A 21,325-nucleotide genomic window follows, 5' to 3' on the forward strand; every position below is an offset into this window, starting at 1 on the left:
CCGGTGCCCGCACGGAGAGCGGCCGCGCTTCATCAGACCGGTGTTCTCCTCGCATCTGTGCGTTCCGGGAAAAGAAACGTGAGGCGAGCGGGCGCAGCCGCTGCCGGGGCGGTCACCCAGCAGGGCCAACGCAGGAGGGAGCGCGGATGTCACCAACGCACCCATGGATAAGCATTTAACCAAAACCTCACATTTCAAACTGCGGGTGGGAAAGACCCACAAGCAATCCCAAGTAGTCCCGGTAAAGCTGCCGGAGCCCGTGGACAGACGCGGCCCAGCAGGCTCCAGCCCCGGGTGCACAGCTGCACACAGCTGGCAGGAGCGCACCCGCAGCGCCCACAGCTGCACACAGCTGGCAGGAGCGCTCCGGGACTCGAGCTGTGCCTCCGAAAGCCCGGCCTGGCAGCCGGGTACCCCTGAGAACACAGAGGCTCAGGCATTACCGGCTCACTCCAAGAGCCACGAGCAGGATGGCAGCCGATGCCCCCAGGCCTCATCAGTGCCTTGATGAGAAGACACGGAGAACACCCGACTCACACCTCCCTCCAAGGTCACTGCTTCAGCTTCAACAGAGCAGGAAAACCCCACCTGGAGCCTGATCCCTGCTCCCAGGGAAGAGCCCTGCCCTCAGTGCCTGGCACTGATAGGACCTGTTCCAGAGCACCTGTGCCTGCTGGTGAGCAGACAGAGGACAGCAGCTCTGCTCTTCTCCCAAAGTTTTAGATTTGCTCTCTATGATCCTACAATGCACCTAAAAAACCCTCACAGTCCCACTATTTCATATTCTATTCCAAGTGTAAAACATCTTTTCTTAAAACAACTATATTCTTCTGAAACAGTAAGACCACAATGACAGGCATTTTAAACAAGTACTTCTTATTTATTCACAATTCAGATAAAGTTTAAGGAAAGACAAAAGAAATACAAAGGACAACATTAAAATGAAAAGGAATTTTAGTGACTGAAGTGAGTTTCTACAGCCAGGGCTCTCCACACATTTCCAAATATCCAAACACTGCAGATGCAGATTTCAAATCAATCCCATAACAAACCGCTATGACTATTCCCTTTGAAATTAAACTGGGAATGGAAGTTAGCCACCTTTATCTATGAGTACACAAACCATCAAATTCTTCACTTTCAGCTTAAAGCCACACCTATCTTTTACAAGATGGAATCTGCAATACAATTTCAAGCAGCTTTTTTTTCATTTTGTCTGAACTCTGCTATAAAAAAGTCAGTGTCGACCTTCTGCATAACAAACGAGCTTTTGATCTTGCTTGTGGAGTCTCTGCAGCTCAGAGCAGACTGACACTTGCAGCCTGGAGGTACCCTTGGAGATACTGCAATGCTTCTGCGTTCAGGCTGGTGCTGAGCATGGACAGAACCTGAGGCACAGGGGAGCAGAGGTGTCAGGGAGTGCAACAGGAACCCCCGGCTGCCCTCACCCGCAGTACAAAGCCACAGAGCAGCAGTCACCCACGGGGAAAGCAGCAGGCAGTCTTTACTTACCAAAATCTCAGGGAAAACAAACATGCTGTGGGCTAAAAGAGTTATCTGCACACTCACCTTGTCTAATTTTAAATGAGCTTCCTAAATTCAACAAGTGCATGCAACCAATCAAACTCAAGACAGATATGAGTTATAGACCATCAAGTGTGTAATTTTTTTTTTTTTAATGGCACATTTAAGCTCATTGCAAAATTATGTGCTGTGAAAATAAAGCCTTTCTAAGGCTCCTAAGGAAAAACCTTACAAAAGCTATATTCCAATGAAGAATAAAACACAGGCACGATCTTGCATTCTAGTTCTGACCTACTTCATTTTGCTGATGATCAAACATCAGCAAACTCACAGAGGCATTTCCTCTGTGCACAATGCAGCATCAGCATGCAAGCACACAAGTCACCTACCCTGCCTGGGCATGCTGTAGACAGTTTGTGGAGAGACTGTGCCAGATGGATTCTAGGATTGTTCACCATTTGACCTACAGGATCGTGTTCTTTCTTCCCAGCAAAGGCCAGCTGGGAGAATGCAGTCTGATAGCCTGGAGTATCTTCTATGTCAATGAAGTGCTCCTCGTCAGGGATCGTGTCATCCTCAGGCAACTCAAAGAGGCCAATGAGGGCCTGCAGCAAAGGAATCCTGGGAGCAAAGAGGGGAGGGCAAAATCGGAGTGCTTAGAATATCTTAGGACAGGCTCAAGTTATTTGGAACCCTTTATAATTTAGCCTTTGCAGGTACTTGATTGGCTACTGAAACTGTAAATGTCCAAGGTGTGCTGGACCAGAAGAATTGTGGGTCTGAATATTTTACAGGCATAATATGGGTACTCCTTTGAACAGCATAAGCAATGTATGTATTTATCAGCTCAAACTGTCATGAAACATATCTGAAAAGAGCAATGATTTTCCAGATCACAACTTTCCTCTGAGCATATTAAAAACAAAGTTCTAGTTTGGGGATCTAGTCTGGGAACCAGTGATTGTCATCAAATTCAAATTACTGGGCATGCTGGACTGCTGCACTGGTTGACAATCAAACTTCCTGCTGGCTTTCCCCAGAATTCCACTCTCAAGCTAAGATATTACAGTTTCTCTGCCAGGTTATGAATATGCCCAGGTCTCCTGACTAGAAGAGCTGTAAGTGAAAACTGGGCCTGGCTTTTCAGAAAGAATACAAGCTGGAGGGAAGCAGTGTATTTCCCTAAATGCAGGTCCAGCCAGCCAAATCTGTGCTATCTCCATCAAAAACATCTCAAACCAGTTCTGTCATCCTCTCTGAAAATACAGTTTAATTTGCTGAGAAACAGAAGCAGGATGAAAGGCCTAAAACAGCCTTGTGGGTCTGAGGAGATCACCAAGGAGTTTCCTACAGGATGCATTTTGGTCTGAGCCCCCATTTTCAGTAACTCCAGCAGCCTCACTAGCACATCCTGAAGAAGTGTGGTACCTACCACAGTTTGGTGTACTCTGTGTCCATCATGGGAGGACATTCTGTTAATATTTTTGTAATGCCAACAGCACAGATTTTCTTTTCAACTTGTCCAGACACTTTCTGGATTTCAGGAATTATAATTTTCTCCAACACCATTCCAAACATCCTATGGTGGCATTGAGAGAAAAAGTATTAGAAAGCCTCATCAGCCTTATGGTGACAAAAGAGAAGCAGAAACAATATGAATCACTAGGGAATAGAAACGACCAGATAATTTGTTAAGATGCTGCCCTGTTGCAGTAGACTTTTGTACACACAAACTTTTCACAAATGAAAACAATTAAAACCATCAATCTTTCCTTTTTATAACCTTCTTAGATTAGTAATTTCACTGAACTATCAGTGAGGAACTGTGGTCAGAAATTCACAAAAAAAGACGACTTTCTAGACAAATAAATGAACCACATTAAGAGAAACATTTGGCCACTCAAATTAGTGATAAATGTAGTCTGATAGTCTAGCTAAGCAGACAACTCTTTCTTACTTCAAAAGACAAAAATAACACAGCCATATTAAATATAACCCAAACAAACAAAACATACTAACTTTGGCTGTATGCTGTCAAATATTTCTTGCAGAGCTAATGCCCCATATCTTACACAATACAAGTTAATGAAGACAAGGAAACCTGTAACAAGAAAAAAGACAAAGTAAAACTTAATGTGAAAACAAAAGAATAGTTTTAGAGTCAGCAGCAAAATACATTCCAGGTTTTTCAAGGGGATAGAAATGGCAGTCTTTATACATGTTCAGTTTAAGTGAAGTACGTGAACTTGCTGCCTTGAAATTTGTGAAAAAACTCAGTTTTTTACATACCACAACACAAAAACAAGGTGGTACAACAAGACAAGAGTTATTCCTTTTTCCCCTTATAGCAGTTATAAAAAGGCATTAGAAAAGCCATTTGCAATTTTTTTTCAGATCAGGAACCAAAGAAACTCTTCCAAAAACTTTCCTTTTAGACACTAGGAAAGGAACAGAAATACCCAAGTCTTGCTCATTATTTTAATTCCATTCCCTGGCTTTTATGAATGAGTGTCACCTGCTCTGGTGACTGCCCACTCCCCCCTTGGTGACAAGTACTCTGCCCAGGAGCCAGGAGCCAGCGCTGTCCCTGCGTGCGCGTCCCCGCGGGGCACACGGGACTCCTGTTCTGCACAGCCGCACCTCTGAACTGCGGCTGGCACCAGAGCTTTCCACACAGCAAGGAACTTACTTTTGATAAACTTTGTTGTTTTGGAATTTTGAAGTCTTTGGAATAGCAGAATGAAGATCTGTTTCCTGTACTGGTCAACTGATTCACTGGAAATTTAAAAGGACAGTTATTCAATTCACACTGGGATTTTACTGATGTCACTTCACAGAAAACATATATAGAACTGTTCAAATCCATCTGACTGAAAAATGTGATGTTTTCAGTTGTTAAAAATTAGCAATTGGCATGTTCATACACTTCATAATTAAAGTCTGCAGAAGTTAGCTTTAAATGTAATTTCAGCTCATACTCACGGAGGCATATGCTCAATGATACTGTTTAGAAGATAGAACCCTTGATGATCATTAGCTTTAGAGGCAATCAACTTCTGGAACACACCTAACAATCCAGGCTGCAAGAAAAGCAAATATAAAATCATTAGACCACAATTCTTCATATGTGACCCTACCAGAAAATTGACCATTACCATTTAAGGCATACACCAAGGCAAAAGCCTTCATAACCTAAGACAGGATTCAGTTTTTATGGTTCAGGCCAAGGAAGACACATTTTGGCTTCTTCTCACTCTTCTCAAGACTGCTCTGAACAGAACCTGAGAGTTCTCATTATGCACACGTTTAACATGAGGCAAACAAGACAGGAAAACTGTGGAGACTTACCTGCTTGCAAGAACTAAAAGCAAGAAATTTTCATCTCAGTTGACAAAAGCAGAACAGCCTACAATTCACCTTATCCACATAATAGAAAAGAACCCAAAAAGCTACAGTCAGAGTCTTAGTCTGTCTCTGTAAGTAAGCACCAAACCCTGCACAAATCCAGCTGTTTGCTGGAGTTCCTCACAGTCTGGAAGCTCAGATCCCATGTCTCCAGGCCAGACTGTGACTCTGCCCCAGAACTCACGATTTTGTCGGCGGCAGCGCTGGCGATGGTGCTGGCACCGCGCTCCAGGTAAGCCTGCAGGAGCCTGACCAGAGGGGGAATGTTTCCTGTCCTTTCCCAGAGAACTGGCTGGAGCAGATGGGGAAACAATGCCATATACGATGATGGGATTTCATTTTTATGCATTTCTAGAAGTAGTGACATCACTTGAAACACATAGGGAATGAACTCTGGAAGAGAAACGATGACATTTATGAAGTCAGACAACATGGTCACTGTCAGTTCCCAGAAACCACATATCTATGGATTGAACCCACCATTTTGACATTATCACTAAGGTTTCAATAAATAAAACTCTGAAGAAACATACTTTCCCAAATGTAATTATTCCAAAAATTAGCAAGCATTGCATCTATACGCTTTCTATTTCCTCTACCCATTAATGTTTCAGAACATAAAAAACAAACTACTAGAAAAAAGGCAATAGAATTAAGAATAATATTAAGAGGCTTTGGAGTAGGGATTGCTAGATATTTTAAGAATGCAATTTAAAATAAGTGAATGTATGGAGGCATCACACTGCAACATGAATGCTGTTGACGTACCCTATGGAACAATCAAAACACTTTCAGACTGTGAAAATATTGTTTCTGCCCTTGAATTTCCTGTGCTACAAAAAGCCTGCCATAAGGTAAATCCTAGAAGCCAGCCCCCGTGGAGGGAGCACAGGCACTCACTGACTGCCCTTACCTTGCACATCATTCTGCAGGATCTCAGTGAACACCAGGAACAAAGCCTCCTCAAAGCTCCCCACTGCCTCTGGGTTTGCCTTGCACGTTATCCTTATTGACAAGCAGATTGACTCAAACATATAATGGTTAAAGTGAGGTTTGCTGGGATTCTGAAAAGTTATAAACAGATAAATCAACCCAAACTTGCAGACAGGTCACTTATTTCACTAAATATATATTGTTTTCAATTGAAGACTAAATAAAGAAGCATTTCGGAGTAGGGATACTTGTAACTTATGCATTAAATATACATAAGTTGCTTCTGAAATTAATTCCATAAAGGAGAGGGTTTTTTTGTAGCAAGTGTTTTTCAGAAGCTCTATATAAACCACCAAACAGTTAAAATATCACAGAACAAAAACCAGAAAAAGATTATTTTCCCATCTTTCAAGTGTCCAGTCAATTCTCTATTGTCAATGGTAAAGAATTTGACAAGTCTAAAGAAAAAATTAAGAGATTTTTACCCACCAAAAGCAGAAGGGCAATTTATTTAATTCAATCCGACATTTCAATGCCAATTATTATTAGCTTCAGAAGTTTCATGGGCAAAGAATACAGGAGTTGTGATAAAACCAATTATTGTACTGGTGGCCTCTGCACAAGCAGGCATTTATACTACAACAAACTAGCATTACAGAAAGAGCTGTATACTGCTCTTCATATGCTGCTTCTAAATTTCAGATGAGAGCAGGAAGAATGATCTGAGAATATGTTCTAAAAAGAAGTCAGAACCTCACTGGAATGCTGTTTCAAATTAGTTGCATCAGAAAATCCAGAACTATTTAGAGTATTCTAACAGAACACCACCAACAGGACATAAGTCCTCAGCAAGACTGCTCTAAAAGGTAAAAGGTGACCCTTTTGCTCTGTTTCTTTACCTTACTGACAGCCAGCAGTTTCTGGGTGAGCTGGGTGATGACAGAAGGGATGTATGGAATTATGGACTCCTGCAGCAGAGAAAAACTCCTCATGATGGCTGCAAATAAATGGAAAATTTTAGCTTCTGAAGACAAAATACACTGCCACTCAACATATGCCTAAATCCTTTACCTTTTACTGTTAAAATAGGATCCCAAGAAATTAGGTACAGAACAAAGAGCACCTGCTGCAAGAACATTCAATCTATAATCATGACAAAGCATGAGACAAACCCTCCTTATTCTCATTCTAGAGATGAACATAGGGATCAAGTAACTGTACAGAGGCCACCACTTGTCCTGGGCAAGTCTCAGATCTCAGCATCTTCTTAGCCATATCAGATCTATCCCTTCACTAGCCATGACCACATGTCCCTGCCATGACCAGACTGCTCAGATCTTCCCCTGGCACTGTCCAGGGAGTTGTCCTGACTACAAGACTACTGTTTGAGAAGTAACTTAGTACCATTATGTTTAGTGTTTCTCTTTGGTACCCTAAGTTTAGCTGAAGATGACTTGACACAGCCTGATAAGTAACTGCAACTCTTCAACACATTCTCATAAAATAGGCTTTGCAAACAAAAATGTCAGGAACCTGTAACTGTAAGTCTTTACCTCAAGTTAAACAAGTTATTCTTATATTGCAGGACTCATTAGGCATTTACCTTTCATAATGTATTCATTTTCAGATGAGCCAGGAAGTGTCAGAGCTTTGAAAAGGTTTGTTAACAGCACTTCTACAAACGGTGCCATTTCTGCAGCTGTAATGCTGTTAAATGAAACACAGCTCTTTAATGATGACAGTCACAAACTTCAAGCCTTATCCAATACCATAATATATGACTCAAAGGATCCCCTACAGGTATTTCTCATCCTTAATATGCAAGATCTATTAGCAATGAATTTATTTCTGCTTGGAAACTTACAGAGTAGCATTATTTGTCCCTCTCATGGTAAACAGTCTTTCAAGAGCATGGGCTGCATAGGTATGGACCACAATACTTTCTGCTTGGAGATGATTGATTAAGAGGGGAATAGACACCAGCAGTTGTTCTTTTGGTACCTACAAAAGTATAGCAACAAATCATAAGTATGTTAAAAAATACAGATGGTTCAACTCTAGAGCACAGCCAAGCTCATCAGTGACACATGGAGCTTGGCAGAGGGAGGTGTCTTGGGAGGCTCCTCCTGTTGCTCCTTCCCATCTTGACAGCCAGGAGGTACCTACTCTGTCATGGCTCATGGACTGCCCCTGAACACCAGTGGTGCTTTGGATTAGCAGGAAGTGCAGACAACCCTAATGTATATTTCCCTTTCCATTTTACTTTGTCTTAATAGGTAATTAAAAATATCAAGGTTTAAAAAAACCAATATCACATATATTTCATAAGAAATTAATAAAGGTAATCCAGAATTTAGAATAATATGCAACATATTTTCTCACCCCATCTCATGAATCAGAAAAGATTAAGGACAAAACTGCTGTACTCTGTAACAACTACTGCAATGATCCAAGCAATCAAGGGTATTTGGACTAACACTGACTTGGAAACGTCTGAGTGTGTCACAGAATTAAGCAGCTAAGATATTCAGTGTTCCCATAGCATATGGACAGCATATAGACTACATGTTAATTGGATATTTATAACAATATCATTTACTTTCTAAACTAAAAATTCAGCATGAAGTGTTGTAGATGACTATCAAACACCTGTTGAGTTAGCATATGGCCAAGTGCGATAAATTAGGCTTGGCAAGTATAAAGTAACAACCTACAATATGTTTTTCCATAAGAGTGAAAGAAAAACTTACTTGGTTTCTAAAAATCATGATATATTTGATACCATCTGCTTTTAGCACAGGGAATTCATTCACTGAAATAGAAAAATATGCAAACTTCGTTGATACTCCTCATACAAATGTGATTACTGAACATGCACTATATATACAAGTGACACTTGACACTACGTAATAATTTTCCCCTGTAGAAAATAATATAATGCTTTTCTACATTTCTTAGTTCCTGCACTTTGGTATGGCACTGTTAGAGTATCAGTTTAGGTACAAATCACATCCCAGTACCATTAAAAGTACAGTCCAGCTCAGATGAAATTCACCTTCTGGTTTCAATTTCAGCAGCCTTCAATTACACATTTCGAGACAACCCACTATGCTTCAGCTGTAGTAAGATAATTGTTAAAGTGTAAAATGAACCACATGGTTTAAATCTAGACATCCACAACCTCATCAATAGGGCCTCAGTATTTTAACTTCTCAGAGTTTTGTGGAGCATAGAAGTTTACCATAAGGTCTCAAATACTGAAATCAAATTACTTTGATTCAACAAGTTTAAGCATGTAGCTGACAGCAACCATGTGTATACATGCCCTGATCTTGCAGAGAGCAGGGGGTAAGGTGGCAATCCACCCTGCTGTAAGAGCTCCTTCACTGCTGGCCAAACAGAAATGCACCACTCTGTGCCAGGTGTTCAGAGCCCATCTCAGAGATTCTGCTGATAAAGGAGTGCTTGGAGACTTCACAAACAATGGTCACTGTCAAGGGTATGATACACCACAAAAATACCCTACCAAAATTAACTTACCAGTAGCAGACTTTAAGTCAGGTTGAATGTGATTCACAAAGAATTCTGTCAGATTAACAAGTTCATTGGCCTGTGTTATGCCATGCTGGAAGAAGTAAAAAACAACTCTTATTTTTATATGCTGACATATATGCCACTAGTTTTCTTACTAATTTTAAAAAAATTACTATTAGTTTTCTCTTACAAAAAATGCAACCTCTTTTTAAACCAGGATTTTTAGATGGAGATTTTTCAATGAAGTGTTCTAAATTAGTCCATATTTGCCATTAAATAGCATAGAAAGACACAAACTTTGTAGTTTCCCAAATGCTACCAGACTGGTTCCCGTTACACATCACTAACAACTGCTGGGCAGCAATATACATATGGCTTCAGCAAAATTTGCTGAGAACCTTCAGCAAAATTGCATTAAATGATGTACACATTTTACTATGTTTGCCTCAAATCTGTCTTGTAAAGACACCGAGATTTGAACTGTAACAGCATTTAAAATATCTAGTAGTACATCTAAACTTGTTCCATAGGACATTCAGTATAATGCTCCTGTTTCCAAATACAGGTTAGCCCAGCTGTGCTTTTTCAGTGTCTCCACCCTATCAGCAAGTAATGAGATCCATTTCCAGCCATCATTAGCATTCACATGTCATTCACAAGTCCAACATTCAAGTAGCAGGAAATACTGGGAAATTTTAAGAACTCCAAGAGTCATTTCAATTCCTTTTAGTCTGCTTAACACATCTGATCATCTTCTGTAAAGCTCTATTTGCCTTCCATGGCTTCCAGAGTGCCTCAGGACCACTCAGAGCTCAGAGGCTCCAGAGCTGAGGCAGTTTGGTTTCTTTGTCTGGCTGGATCCCACATGCCAGTCAGGCCAGCCACAGGGCCACACTGTGCCCCATCTACCTGAAATTCAGATGGCAGCAGCTGTGACAGGATCATTTAAAGGGCAGCTCTTCATCTCATCAACATGAACTACTGCACACACAGTTGCTCCCTTTCTGAAGCAGCTGAAACGAACGGCAGGCCTCATCTGCACTGCAATATCTGAATGCAGCCAGGTTGCAATGAATAAAATGTACAAGTACCTTCTGTGTCTGAGCTTTGGATGCCAAAGATGTTACAAGGTAAATAGCTGCATCTTTGTGCTTCCAGTTAACAGATGGATTCTTTGCATACTCTTGCAGCATAGAATTAACATATCCAGAAAAAATCCCTGTTACAGGTCCTTCAAAAAATTTGCACAAGCCTCTGACCAGATCACAAGCTGCTCTGCGCCTGGTGTCAATATCTGCATGAGAACCAAAGATTCTTAGGATATGAGAAAGCAGACAGCTTTTCATATTAATAAACAAAATAATCAAAACAGTAACAGCTTCTCAAGTTACAGCCACACCCCATGTTAATTATTGCAACCCTCCCCACTGCTGTAAGCCTTTCGTTTACTGTCACAACTGGGCTACTTGTACACAAGGAGAAGGGACACCTGCCCCTGAGCAGTGGCAGCAGGCCTGCAGGGGGCTGGTACTGCCTGGACATTATGCACCCAAAGGTACTGGCTCTGGCTGGGAGGGAGCTCATTTCTGCCCTAGTGGCCCATTTGGTGCTGTGTTTGTACCAATGACTGAAGCTGCTGGTAACACCCAGGGTTTGGCTGCTGCTGAAGAGCACTGTCAGTGTCAGGGCTTCCTCTTCCTCCTGCTTTGCCTTCCCAGCAAGTAGTTTGGGGCAGGCAAGGAGCTGGGAGGGGACAACCTGGGCAGCTAATCCAAACTGACCAGCAGGACATTCCAAGCTGTATGACATGTTCAACAATAAAAACCGAGGGGGCAGCTCTGGGGGAAGTAGCCATTGCTCAGGGACAGGCTGGGCAAAAGTCTGCCTGTGGGCAATGGTGAGTCACTAACTTCTCTCCCCTTTCCTTACTCCTTCTTTCACTTGAACTGTCTTTATCCACGAGTTGTCTCACTTTCACCCCTCGTTCTCTCGCCCCATCAGACTGCAGCAGGCTGGAGCACAAGCCAGCTATTGGCCCACCACACCTGATAGTACATTTTCATAAAAAACTTCACAAATACCTAAAATGCAGCCAATCCTGGATAAGAATGATGTTTTCTTGAAAAAAGTTCAAAAACGTTTCCTCCAATTTTCTCCTCCACTGCAAGCACACAGTAATCTCTTCCATCTCTTACAAAATGCCATCAGTTCCCAAGTGTCTGTCAGCGAGCTGCTGGCGGCGCAGCCCTGTCACACAGAGCCGGGTTTGGCTCACTCGGGCTCTGGCCTGGCTGCAGGGCACAGCCTCCCCCAGCACTCCAGCAGCTGGGCTGGCACAGCCGTGGCCCAGGGCAGGCACTGCTCTGAACACAGCCACGTCCAGCCTGGCTGCTGGCCAGCTGGCCCAAGCACAGTGTGTGTGCAACCCCAGGCAGAATTTCAGCCTCAACATCAAGAGTCTCTCCCTGTCACTTAAAACTCCACACATAGGAACTAAATACACAACTGGCTACTACTCAGCATTGACTTACAGGCTGTCCTTGCTGAAATGAGAATGTGGGCAGTGCAGAAGACATACCAATCCAATTAAGGAAAAAGCCCTATAAAAACATTGTTCGAACCAGAAAGACACTGTGACAAACTTATCGTGACAGTAGGCTTGATCACAGACTGGGTACAATCCGGCTGGGGGTGGTGTGTGGAAACCTTCTCAATTTCAAAATGAAGTTATAAAAGCTTCAGTAAATTGCTTAAGCTCTTTAGAGCTATATTTAAAGACCAAGTATTCTTAGTATAAATCTGTGGATTACCAGATCCTTCCAAATCCCTTCTTATATACTCTTCAGAATTATCTTCAAATGCTTCTTCATCAGCCGCTGAAAATACAAAATACATGGAAGTTGAAGTAGTGAAATCTCTGCTTTTTATAGTAAAACAGTGTATCATTATCAACTTGCTATTTTTTCCAAGGAGCTTTCTATAACATTAATAAATGAGAAATATCCAGACAGATTAGTCTGTTTAGCTTCTGTCCCACAAATTAGTCTTTCACACTCATGGGCTGATGTATTGATTCTAAGAAAAACCTCAACACATATTCAACACCAGGTGTATTTGAAGAGGCTTCCAGAGTCATAGACTTAAGAGAGAGAAGCTTCTTATCACTGCAATATATTTTCACTGCATTTTAAATATAGGATCAGTATGATCATCAAAACCTGGAGAACTAAACATTTGGTAGGCCTGATATTCCTGCATTCCTGCCTATTTAGGCTCCTTGAATTACTCAGATACTCACTTTAATTGCAGAAATTTATTGGTGGCACATGACCTAGACTTCCTCCACTGGGATTTCAACATGAAAAGTTAGGTATATTCATAAAACCCTACAAAGCCCACAGGACAGCAATCTGCTGCAGAAACTTGGGTTTGAATCTAGCACTAAGGTACACAAGAGGGAATCCTCAATTCTTAGTCCTGCAAAGCAACATGTCATGATAATTAGTTAGATATTTGTTATGTTTTTCAAAATTAAGTCTCAAAAAGTTACCTCTAAATTCCATATTGGGAACAATAACTTTCTCACAGATGCTTGTCAATGTGTTCTGGTCCTCAAACAGATGCTTGTAATGTGGTCTCTCGCAAACCGAGGCCAGAAACTGGATGGCGTTACTGACCAGCTGCAGCACCACAAACAGAAGGCAAAACTTTACCACGACTGAATCATTTATGATTTATTATAAAACTTGACAAGATCAGATTTTAGCAACTCACCAAGTCATACTTCACTTCCTGGCCAGTTGTCACTAACAGATTCCAGATTGCTGTTACAAAGCGTGGCAGGTAGGGCTGGAATTCTTCATCGTATTTTTGAGCATATAAAGCAGCATTATCACAAATTTGTGATTTCAAGAGCTCCAGCAATCCAGCTTCCTCTTCATCCTCACATAAAACAAAACTAAGAATTTAAACATCCAAACCTCAACACTACTTAAACATTAGAAATATCAATGTATTTACGTTAAATATTTACATCTCTGTTTTACCATGTCCTAAACAGGTGAAAGAAATCCCTCTCACTGTCCCTAAAACTACTGTAGACTTTTGCTGATCTGTACCTAAACTACTTTTCAAGTTAGAAATCATACCTACATTTCATATCAGGTACTGTGTACTTGAAAACAGACACAATAATTCACACAAAATTAATTTACAAATGTAATACGAAAAAGACAACACAAGGCAATGAAAAATACACTTAGAAGCCACTACATCATGATTCTTTAATTGGAGTAGCTGTAAAGTTCCTTCCCTTTCCCCAGATCACAGATGTTCGTGGAGCCACAATGTGCACTGGGAAATTGAACTGGAATTAAAAAAACCAACTCAACCAAACACCACCCCAGTTCTGTCTGCCCCTCTTCCCTCCACCCTCACTTTTCAGCCTGACTGCCTGTCCCAGCTCAGCTGCACCAGTGCTTGTGCTGGGAGCAGCCCACAGACACAAGACAAAAGAGCAGCAAAGCTTCTTTCAGCAGAAGGGTAACTAGAGCACAACATACACTTAATATGCCTCCCTGTGGGTTGTCAAGAAATTTATAGAGTTGTTTTGGCTCCATCAAGTGGCAAACTATTGTGCTGTGATGATGTGATGCTGGAAGACATCACCACTTAAAATGCAGAAAACACACACAAAACAACTGGAGCTTTGCTGACCTGGTATCAGCTTTCACCAGTGAAATTACTGACTCTTTAACTAGAGCAAGACAGCAAATACTGAAGTACTGAAGAGATGCCCTGCCCTCTATGTTCAATTGTTTCAAGTTCTTTAAGATACCCTGTTTTCTAGAACCAGCTGACAGATACAGAACACCTGAGCCCTGTGATGCTAATGGTCAGGTCACTACAGCAGCTGTTCTTGAAAGAATCAACTCAGTGATGAGTATTGGTAATTTGATTTCTGTGCACAGCTGGGTACACCTGTAACTGTCACACAGCTTGAAGAACTGAACCTCAAATTCCTTAGACAGCAGAGCAACTTCTCCTAAACTCCATTTTCTTGCAGTCATTCCACTCCTTTGTTTGCCCCACAAAGAAACCAGTGCATTGTTCAGAATTAGACCTAAGTTGTCAATCCACCCTCTCCCCTACAGATGCAAACCAGGTGGTTTATGCAGTACTTACATCAGTCTGCAAGAGTTTATTATCTAAAGTTAAAAGGCTATGAAAGTTTGTCATCCATGTTTCCATGTTATCTTCAAAAAACTCAGGAAGATCCTGTGAAAGAAAAGCATATATCTAGATTTTAATTTCTGGCTGCACTGCTTAGATAACATACCTACACTGGAAGTAGTGCATTCACCTTATAATCTACTGAGAGACCTGTGGAAAACAATCTTCAAATTGAAACAGTGCCCCCCCCCCCCTCCCAAACAAAAGCTGTTCTGGCAGAGCCCTGGAGTACAACTAGTTCCAAATAAACTAGTTGCTTAGACTCTGAACAGCTCACACCTTTATAATGAATGAGCCTTATCACCTCTCACTTTCAGAACAAGAGAGCACAAGGCTTTTTTAACTCCAGCTGATTCTCCTGCCCCCTGTGGAAGAGCTGCCCAAGGAATCCAGGCACAATCACACTTCACAGACCTGCCTTCATGTTGAGACACTAAATAAATGTCACCTCAGCCAGGGAGCTTTACCATTTCCCATAGAGCACACTTAGTAATGTCCAAAATGTAGATCTGATTTCAAACCCAGGCAACCCACAGTGCTCCCAGAATTCTGCTCCTACAGTGCCACAGAGCTACACAGAATGGACTCCCAGCTACAGGACCAGCTCCTGTCAGTAAAAGCACATTTACAAAGGGGGAACAGTGAATAGAAACTCAGGCACTGGACTCCTGCCTTTCCCAGCTCCTACTCAGAGGCCCCATACAACACCTCCTTGAAGCAGTGCCAGCTCAGACTCTCTTGAACTTTTGCTTACAAAGGCCCAAGCTAATGTCTTAAATTACCCATCCTTACTGTGCTTTTACTTCAGCAGATGCACTGGTGATTTTTCTTTTTGCCATAAAGCATGGCCTTAAAGGCTGCCTCAAATCATTTCTATAGTACCAGCTTCCTCAGAACAAAGCAAAACTATCCCAAGAACAAGGAGATTCACCTGAAAATTTAAACTGTAGAACAGCTTCGCAATTAGAATGAGAGAAGAAAAGAGAACCTTCAGGGCACTGGCATCATTTGCATGCGTGCTGCAAAGTTCAATAGTTGCCTAGAAAAAGACGCAAGATTGTCAAGTACAAAACCCACACCAACAAAAAATATTGAAAAATGTCATGGAACGTTTTTTTTTAAACCAGAAAATATGGTGATTTTTCATCCTCTTACCAGTCTTGTTAGGTCTCATTTCATGCCTTGAATTTGAACCCCTTTAAGAGTTTTGAAGAACAATTCTAGAGTTTTAATAGTACAGGTATCCACAGCAAGCAATTCAGAACATGAAACTTGTTTTAGAAATGACTCATCAAGAAATACCTTAAAGAGATTTGTCAAGGGTAGAGCAAAGGCATCAAGAACAAGCTTGATCTCTGTCCATAATTCATTTGACTTAAATTCATGGCGGTACCTAACAAGTAAGGGAGAAACACATGAAAAATAGAATAGTCTTTACATTTATTACCAAATTAATTCACACAGAATTTTGTTTTGTGCTGAACCTTGGAAAAAATACTGTAAAGTAAACAAGAACTAAGCAACATGATTCAAAACTCTGCCAGGTGTACAATTTGATAACTACTTAAAAGATGTATGTAGAAGTCACAACTATAGACTTCTGTAAATGTCCAAAATGAAGTCTAACAGTAAAACATGCCAGCTGAACAGAGCTTTCACCTTCCATACAAAACCCCCTGATGTGCAGTACCTTTTGAATAGAGAGTGGGCGGTGCGCAGAACCCCGTTGATGACGTGGAAATCTCCGCTCTGGAAGCGATTCACCATCTCTGTCAGCAGGTCTGGCCACTTCTGAGGGAAGTCCTCCCGCCCAATAATACTGATGGCATCACTTAACTGCAACGGAAACGGAGCTTCACTGACAGAACAGCACACGGCAGATGTGCCAGATGCTGCCAACATCCCAGAAAATCCTGGCTATTCTTGTCCAATTCAAAAATCCCTGGATTAAATTATCTACTACTTTCCACACAAATACAAAAATTTCACCTTAAGCTTACACATCTTACCTTCTAGAATTGCTGTTTAACTGCCTAATGTTAGAACTTAGCTATAAGATTACACAATAATCATATTAAAGAAATGTTAAAGTAGGTAGAAATACCTGTAACAATATCCTCCAAGTTATTTGGATAAGGTTGAGCTCACTGGTAAGGGAACTGAGCTCTGCCAATAACCATAGCCTCTAGACATGCTTAGAATATTCCCAAAGTTTCATGGATACAAGCAGGAATGACATATTACCTGCTTTTGAATTTGTTCTGGGCTGCTAAGCATCAAGGGCACTATGTTGGCTTTAATGGCTATTCTGTCCGATTCACATATTTTGTTTGGTTCATCCTCAACCTAAAATGAAAACAATAATTAAGTTATGGGCATATCAGCATTTTCCAGGCAATGAGAGATGATCAGCATTTCAGAGACCAACTGTTTATACTGATTTATGTAACTATTACCATGCTGAAGAACCTAAGAAGCAAACCTATTAGAGCCACTGCCTTCAATGAATCTGGAACAGCAGTATCTGAAAAAAGCTGAAAGAAATAATATCCTTCTGTAAAACTTTGAAGAAATTTTTTTCTCTTCCCTAAGGATAACTTTTCAGGTCAGCAATTGAGCAGCAGTGAGGGTGGGTGCACATGGCAATAAAATCCCCACATTTAACCAGGTCTCCTCTTCCACCACACCAAACAGCACCTCTGCCAACCCCACAAACTGATTTTGTGTGAGCTGTCTCGAGCCATCCTTTCTAGAGACCGTACATGAAGGTGCAAGTTACACAATCAAACCCTAACATTGACTTTAAGTTATCTAACAAGTTCAAAACACCAACCAGCTCCAAGTCCAGTCAGTCAGCAGTGCCAAGTAGTAGAAAATTGCAAAGCTGCTACTAAAAAAATAAAATAATGAGGTGGCTTGTCCCAGCCCAGTGACAGCAGTGACAGTCACATTTTCTGTGATAAAAGCACTGAAGTTCAGAGACCTAGAAATCATGCAGCAATTAAAAGAGAAAAGCACCTCCAGGGAGACACTCAATCTTGAGATACCTTAAAGCTGATGGTACCACTACCCTTGTCACATCCCTTTTACCATCTTTCCACACACTTAAATCAAAAGTTAGCAATTTCAAAAGTTCAAGGTATACCATCAGTCACAAATGGGGTTCCCCCAGGCTCAGTACTGGGGCCAGTACTGATTAATATCTTTACTGATGATCTGGATGAGAGGATCAAGGGCTCCCTCAGTAGGTCCACATATGACACTGAGTTGGGTGGGATGTGGATCTGCTTATTGTACCTTAAAAGAATAATTAGTTCTTAGCACACTTCCTCACTAGAATACCTACAATTCTCCAGTTCCTTTTAATATAATTCTTGAACGTTACAGATGCACAAACTTTGATGACATTTTCCTGTGATTTCTCCAGCAGCGTTAAGAGTAACAGCGGATAGTTCTGGCTTCCTTCCACAGATTCAAGGAACTTTTCCGCTGTAAGGGAATACACCGCGGTTAGCAAAAGCTCAGCTGCTTTCTCTAATGGGAATCCTACGATTCCTCAAGTGTCTGTTTAAGATACCCAACACAAACACTTCCCAGAGCTTCACAGGAACATGTCTGACAAAAGTTATCACAGTTTCTTTGCTCCCCAGCGCTCCTGCTGTCAACAACAGCTCTGGATCCCCAGCAGGATGAGGAAATTCTGCCTCCTCACCCTTGGAAAAGCCACAACCCAAGAGACGTAAATCCTCACTTGTTGGGAACAGCAGCACTGTTTTAAATAACAACAGTGCAAAGAAAAAAAAAGAGCAAAATACAGAAAAACAAAATCACAAAAAGCAGATAAAATTATTTCTATTTATATCTACCCTTCATTAGTGTTTTCTGGGGTTTCATTTTAAAAGGATACTGAGAAGTTATGTAAAGAGGTTATTGCATAAATATCCACTGCAGTTTGCTACACAGAGACGGGAGAGACAAAAAGAAACAGAACTTTTTTTGTTCACAATCATGAGAATCACTTACCAGGACGCCTTATGGCAGGATCTGGATCTAGTGTTTTCTTTAGATATTCAGTTAAAGTTTGTAAATTGGCATCACTGAGCTCCATTTTGGCAGAACCTAAAACCCACAAGTAGTTTTGTTACAACCAGAGATCAGAAAAATCTATCCTAAAGCCACCCATCTAAAATCAGATCCCACAGAAGCAACAGCAGCTCTTTGGGACAATAGCTCAGGAACACAGTCCCAACCAGGGTGCACCAGGCACAGCAAACATCCCAGCTCTCAAGCTACAGGCAGCTGCTAGTGTCTGGTTTGCGGACCCCAGAGTCCAGAAAAGGCGTACGCATCCCGCAGACACAAACAGGTACAGCCAAAAGCTGATCTCCTGCCCTTTCAGGACAACAGGAACTTGGCTCTGCTTTTGTTCTGCTGCCAGCCCCAGAAACTGCTCCTGCCTGAAACAGGCTGAACAGTCCTGCCCGACATAATTGTAAACAAAACAATTCAAAGTGTGTTGAAGAGTCAAAGCTTTTTCAAAAAATTCAAAACCTCCTTATAAAAGAAAAATCTCAAAAGAAGATACTTTTTTTAAAAAAGAGACAAAAGACTGTTCAAAGCCAATTAGTTTATCCTTCCTGTAAAATTAGTTCAGACTAGAGTGGGGGCTAATTTAAATGCAATACTTTTTACAGAATAAGTCTGCAATAAGTCCATATTGCTCCTCTCTAGTAATTCTCCCACACATATTCTTATATTTACTTCACAGCCTGCACTGGAATAATTAAAATTACAGCAATACAATGACAGTAGGATGTGCTTTAATGGAGATGCTCCTCTGGACATCATCATTGATCCTGCCCGTCCTTCCCACCACCAGCAGCACAGTTCACTCCCTACAAAGGTTATGAGGAAACAAATGTTTCCATTTTTCCTCTGGAGTTTCTATTTAGTACAACTGAGCGAAATTTATCTGTCCCACTTTGCAGTTGTTTCGTGCTGATCACCAGTGCAAGAAACAGTTCTGTACAAGCATGCCTGCAAAGGCAGTGAGTTTTAATGACACAGTTTTTATGTCAGTTATGGCATCTATATAATTTAAAAAGACAGCAGCAGTATCCTCTTAAATTAATGCTAATAAGCAAATCAGATCTTAATATAGTTTGCAAGAAGTAAAAATCTACCTGAACAGTCCTCTCCCATGCTCCCCCGCGCTTTTGGGGTTTACTTGTCCATAGTCTTGTTCACCAATTCACACCCACCAACATATTTTGACCTGTTACCTACACATGCTTATTTCCTTCTCTTCCTCTAGCTCTTCATGTTTGTTTTCCAGTACGAAAAACATTGGTGTGGTACTTTAGCTGGAGTGATATGATGCTTTGTGTTGGGTTGTACCGTGTGTCTGGAGAAAAGGCCTCAGAAAATTCATATGGTGTGCTTAATACATCACTAACTTTAGTCAAATTAATGCAGCTCACTTACAAAGAAACCCAAACCTAGCAGAACGCGGCCGTGCCCCTGGGGCTCGGACCGGGAAGAGCTTCACACAAGTGCAACCCTCATCCAGCACTGCCCGAACACCTCCCAGCGCCGAACAACGTTCAGGAGCCAGATCCGATGGGAAAAGCCATCCGGGCAGCGCTCTGAGGATCCCGGGGCATTTCCCGCTTCCCCAAAGCGCGGGCCTGGGACAGCAGCGCCAGGGCCGGCGGCAGCGGGACCGGCCCCGCGTCCTCGCCCGCGAACCGCGAGGCCAGGCCGTGCCGGAGCCGCTCGCGACTCTGCGGCGGGGAGCGGCCCCGCGCCCTCCCGCGGCCCGCCGGGCGGTTCACCCGCGGAAGGTTCGGGGCGGCTGCGTCCGTCCCGGCGCCGGACCGCGCCTGCTCCGCTCCGGCAGCCTCCTGCGGCGGCCCCTGCAGAGAGAGCGCCGGGACGGGCCAGGCGGGGCGGCGGGGCCGGGACCGGGAGAGACCCCGGGCCGCCCCAGACCCCTCAGACTAACTCGGTCCCCCTCCCCCGCGGCAGCCCGGACTGACAGCTGCTGCAGCCAATGAGGGGCGCAGGCAGTGCAGACCCAGCGGCCTCGGACCAATCACGGGCCGCGAGAGGCGGGCGGAAGGGCCCAGCATGGTGCGCTGCGCCTGTGGCCGCGCCGCGGGCCCAGCGCCGAGCGCAGCGCGGAGTTGGCACGCGGGCGGCCGCGGTGCCACCGGGGCACGGGGCCGCCCCAGCCCTATCGCCCTGCGGGGCAGCGCATCCCGGGCTTACCTGGCGGCTCCCCCCCGGCGGCAGCGGCGGCGGCGGCGGCTCCGAGCGCTCCGGCTGCGCTTCACATTCAAACCGCCGGGCGAGGGCGCGGCGGCGGCTCCGTGACCGCATCGCGCGGGGCGGTGACATCGCGCTGCGGTCCGGCCAATCAGCGCCCGCGTGGGCCCCGGGCGCGCCGCCGGCAGCCAATCCGCGGCGCGCTCAATGGGCGGCGGCCAATGGCTGGGCCCTTCCCACAAGGCCCCGCGGCGCCTCCCGTAGCGCGGCGGCCTCGCCCCGCCTCGAGCCCCGGGACCGGGGCGAGCGGGGCCGGGGGTGAGCGGGGCCGGGCCGGAGCCCCGGGACCGGGGCGAGCGGGGCCCGGTCCGAGCGCCTGCACTGTCAAGGGAACGGGCCTGGCCCCGCGGTGGAACAGCGACGAGGACGG

General features: G+C 43.4%; 1 protein-coding gene across 2 annotated transcripts; it reads right to left on the reverse strand.

The window, feature by feature from the left end:
- Positions 1–859: 859 nt before the first annotated feature.
- CSE1L (chromosome segregation 1 like) lies at positions 860–21,025 on the reverse strand. 2 transcript variants are annotated; one of them, XM_054644556.2, is made up of 25 exons: positions 20,899–21,025; positions 18,652–18,747; positions 17,975–18,117; positions 16,873–16,974; positions 16,319–16,464; positions 15,931–16,021; positions 15,560–15,667; positions 14,581–14,673; positions 13,171–13,338; positions 12,947–13,076; positions 12,207–12,272; positions 10,488–10,690; positions 9,403–9,487; positions 8,613–8,674; positions 7,727–7,863; positions 7,466–7,569; positions 6,762–6,859; positions 5,843–5,993; positions 5,114–5,322; positions 4,507–4,604; positions 4,214–4,299; positions 3,544–3,625; positions 2,957–3,103; positions 1,914–2,145; positions 860–1,388 (listed from the first exon to the last, which is right to left on the reverse strand). In XM_054644556.2, exons 2-25 carry the CDS (start codon positions 18,734–18,736, stop codon positions 1,299–1,301), a joined length of 2,916 nt encoding a protein of 971 aa, XP_054500531.1. In that variant the 5' UTR covers positions 18,737–18,747; positions 20,899–21,025; the 3' UTR covers positions 860–1,298. The 2 variants fall into 2 exon arrangements, with proteins under 2 accessions (XP_054500531.1, XP_077043610.1); XM_077187495.1 differs by lacking the exons at positions 17,975–18,117; positions 20,899–21,025.
- Positions 21,026–21,325: the final 300 nt, after the last annotated feature.

Source organism: Agelaius phoeniceus, chromosome 17 (assembly GCF_051311805.1).
Source record: "Agelaius phoeniceus isolate bAgePho1 chromosome 17, bAgePho1.hap1, whole genome shotgun sequence".
Taxonomy (NCBI): Eukaryota; Metazoa; Chordata; class Aves; order Passeriformes; family Icteridae; genus Agelaius; species Agelaius phoeniceus.

Bases quoted from the DNA above. Each gene is read 5' to 3' on its own strand.
- CSE1L (XM_054644556.2), bottom strand. From the start codon at position 18,736: ATGGAGCTCAGTGATGCCAATTTACAAACTTTAACTGAATATCTAAAG. The intron at 15,668-15,930 runs GTATTTCTTGAT...GTCTTTTTCTAG, and splicing joins CCTTGACAAATCTCTTTAAG to GCAACTATTGAACTTTGCAG. The intron at 8,675-9,402 runs GTAAGTTAATTT...TTTCTATTTCAG, and splicing joins TGACTTAAAGTCTGCTACTG to TGAATGAATTCCCTGTGCTA.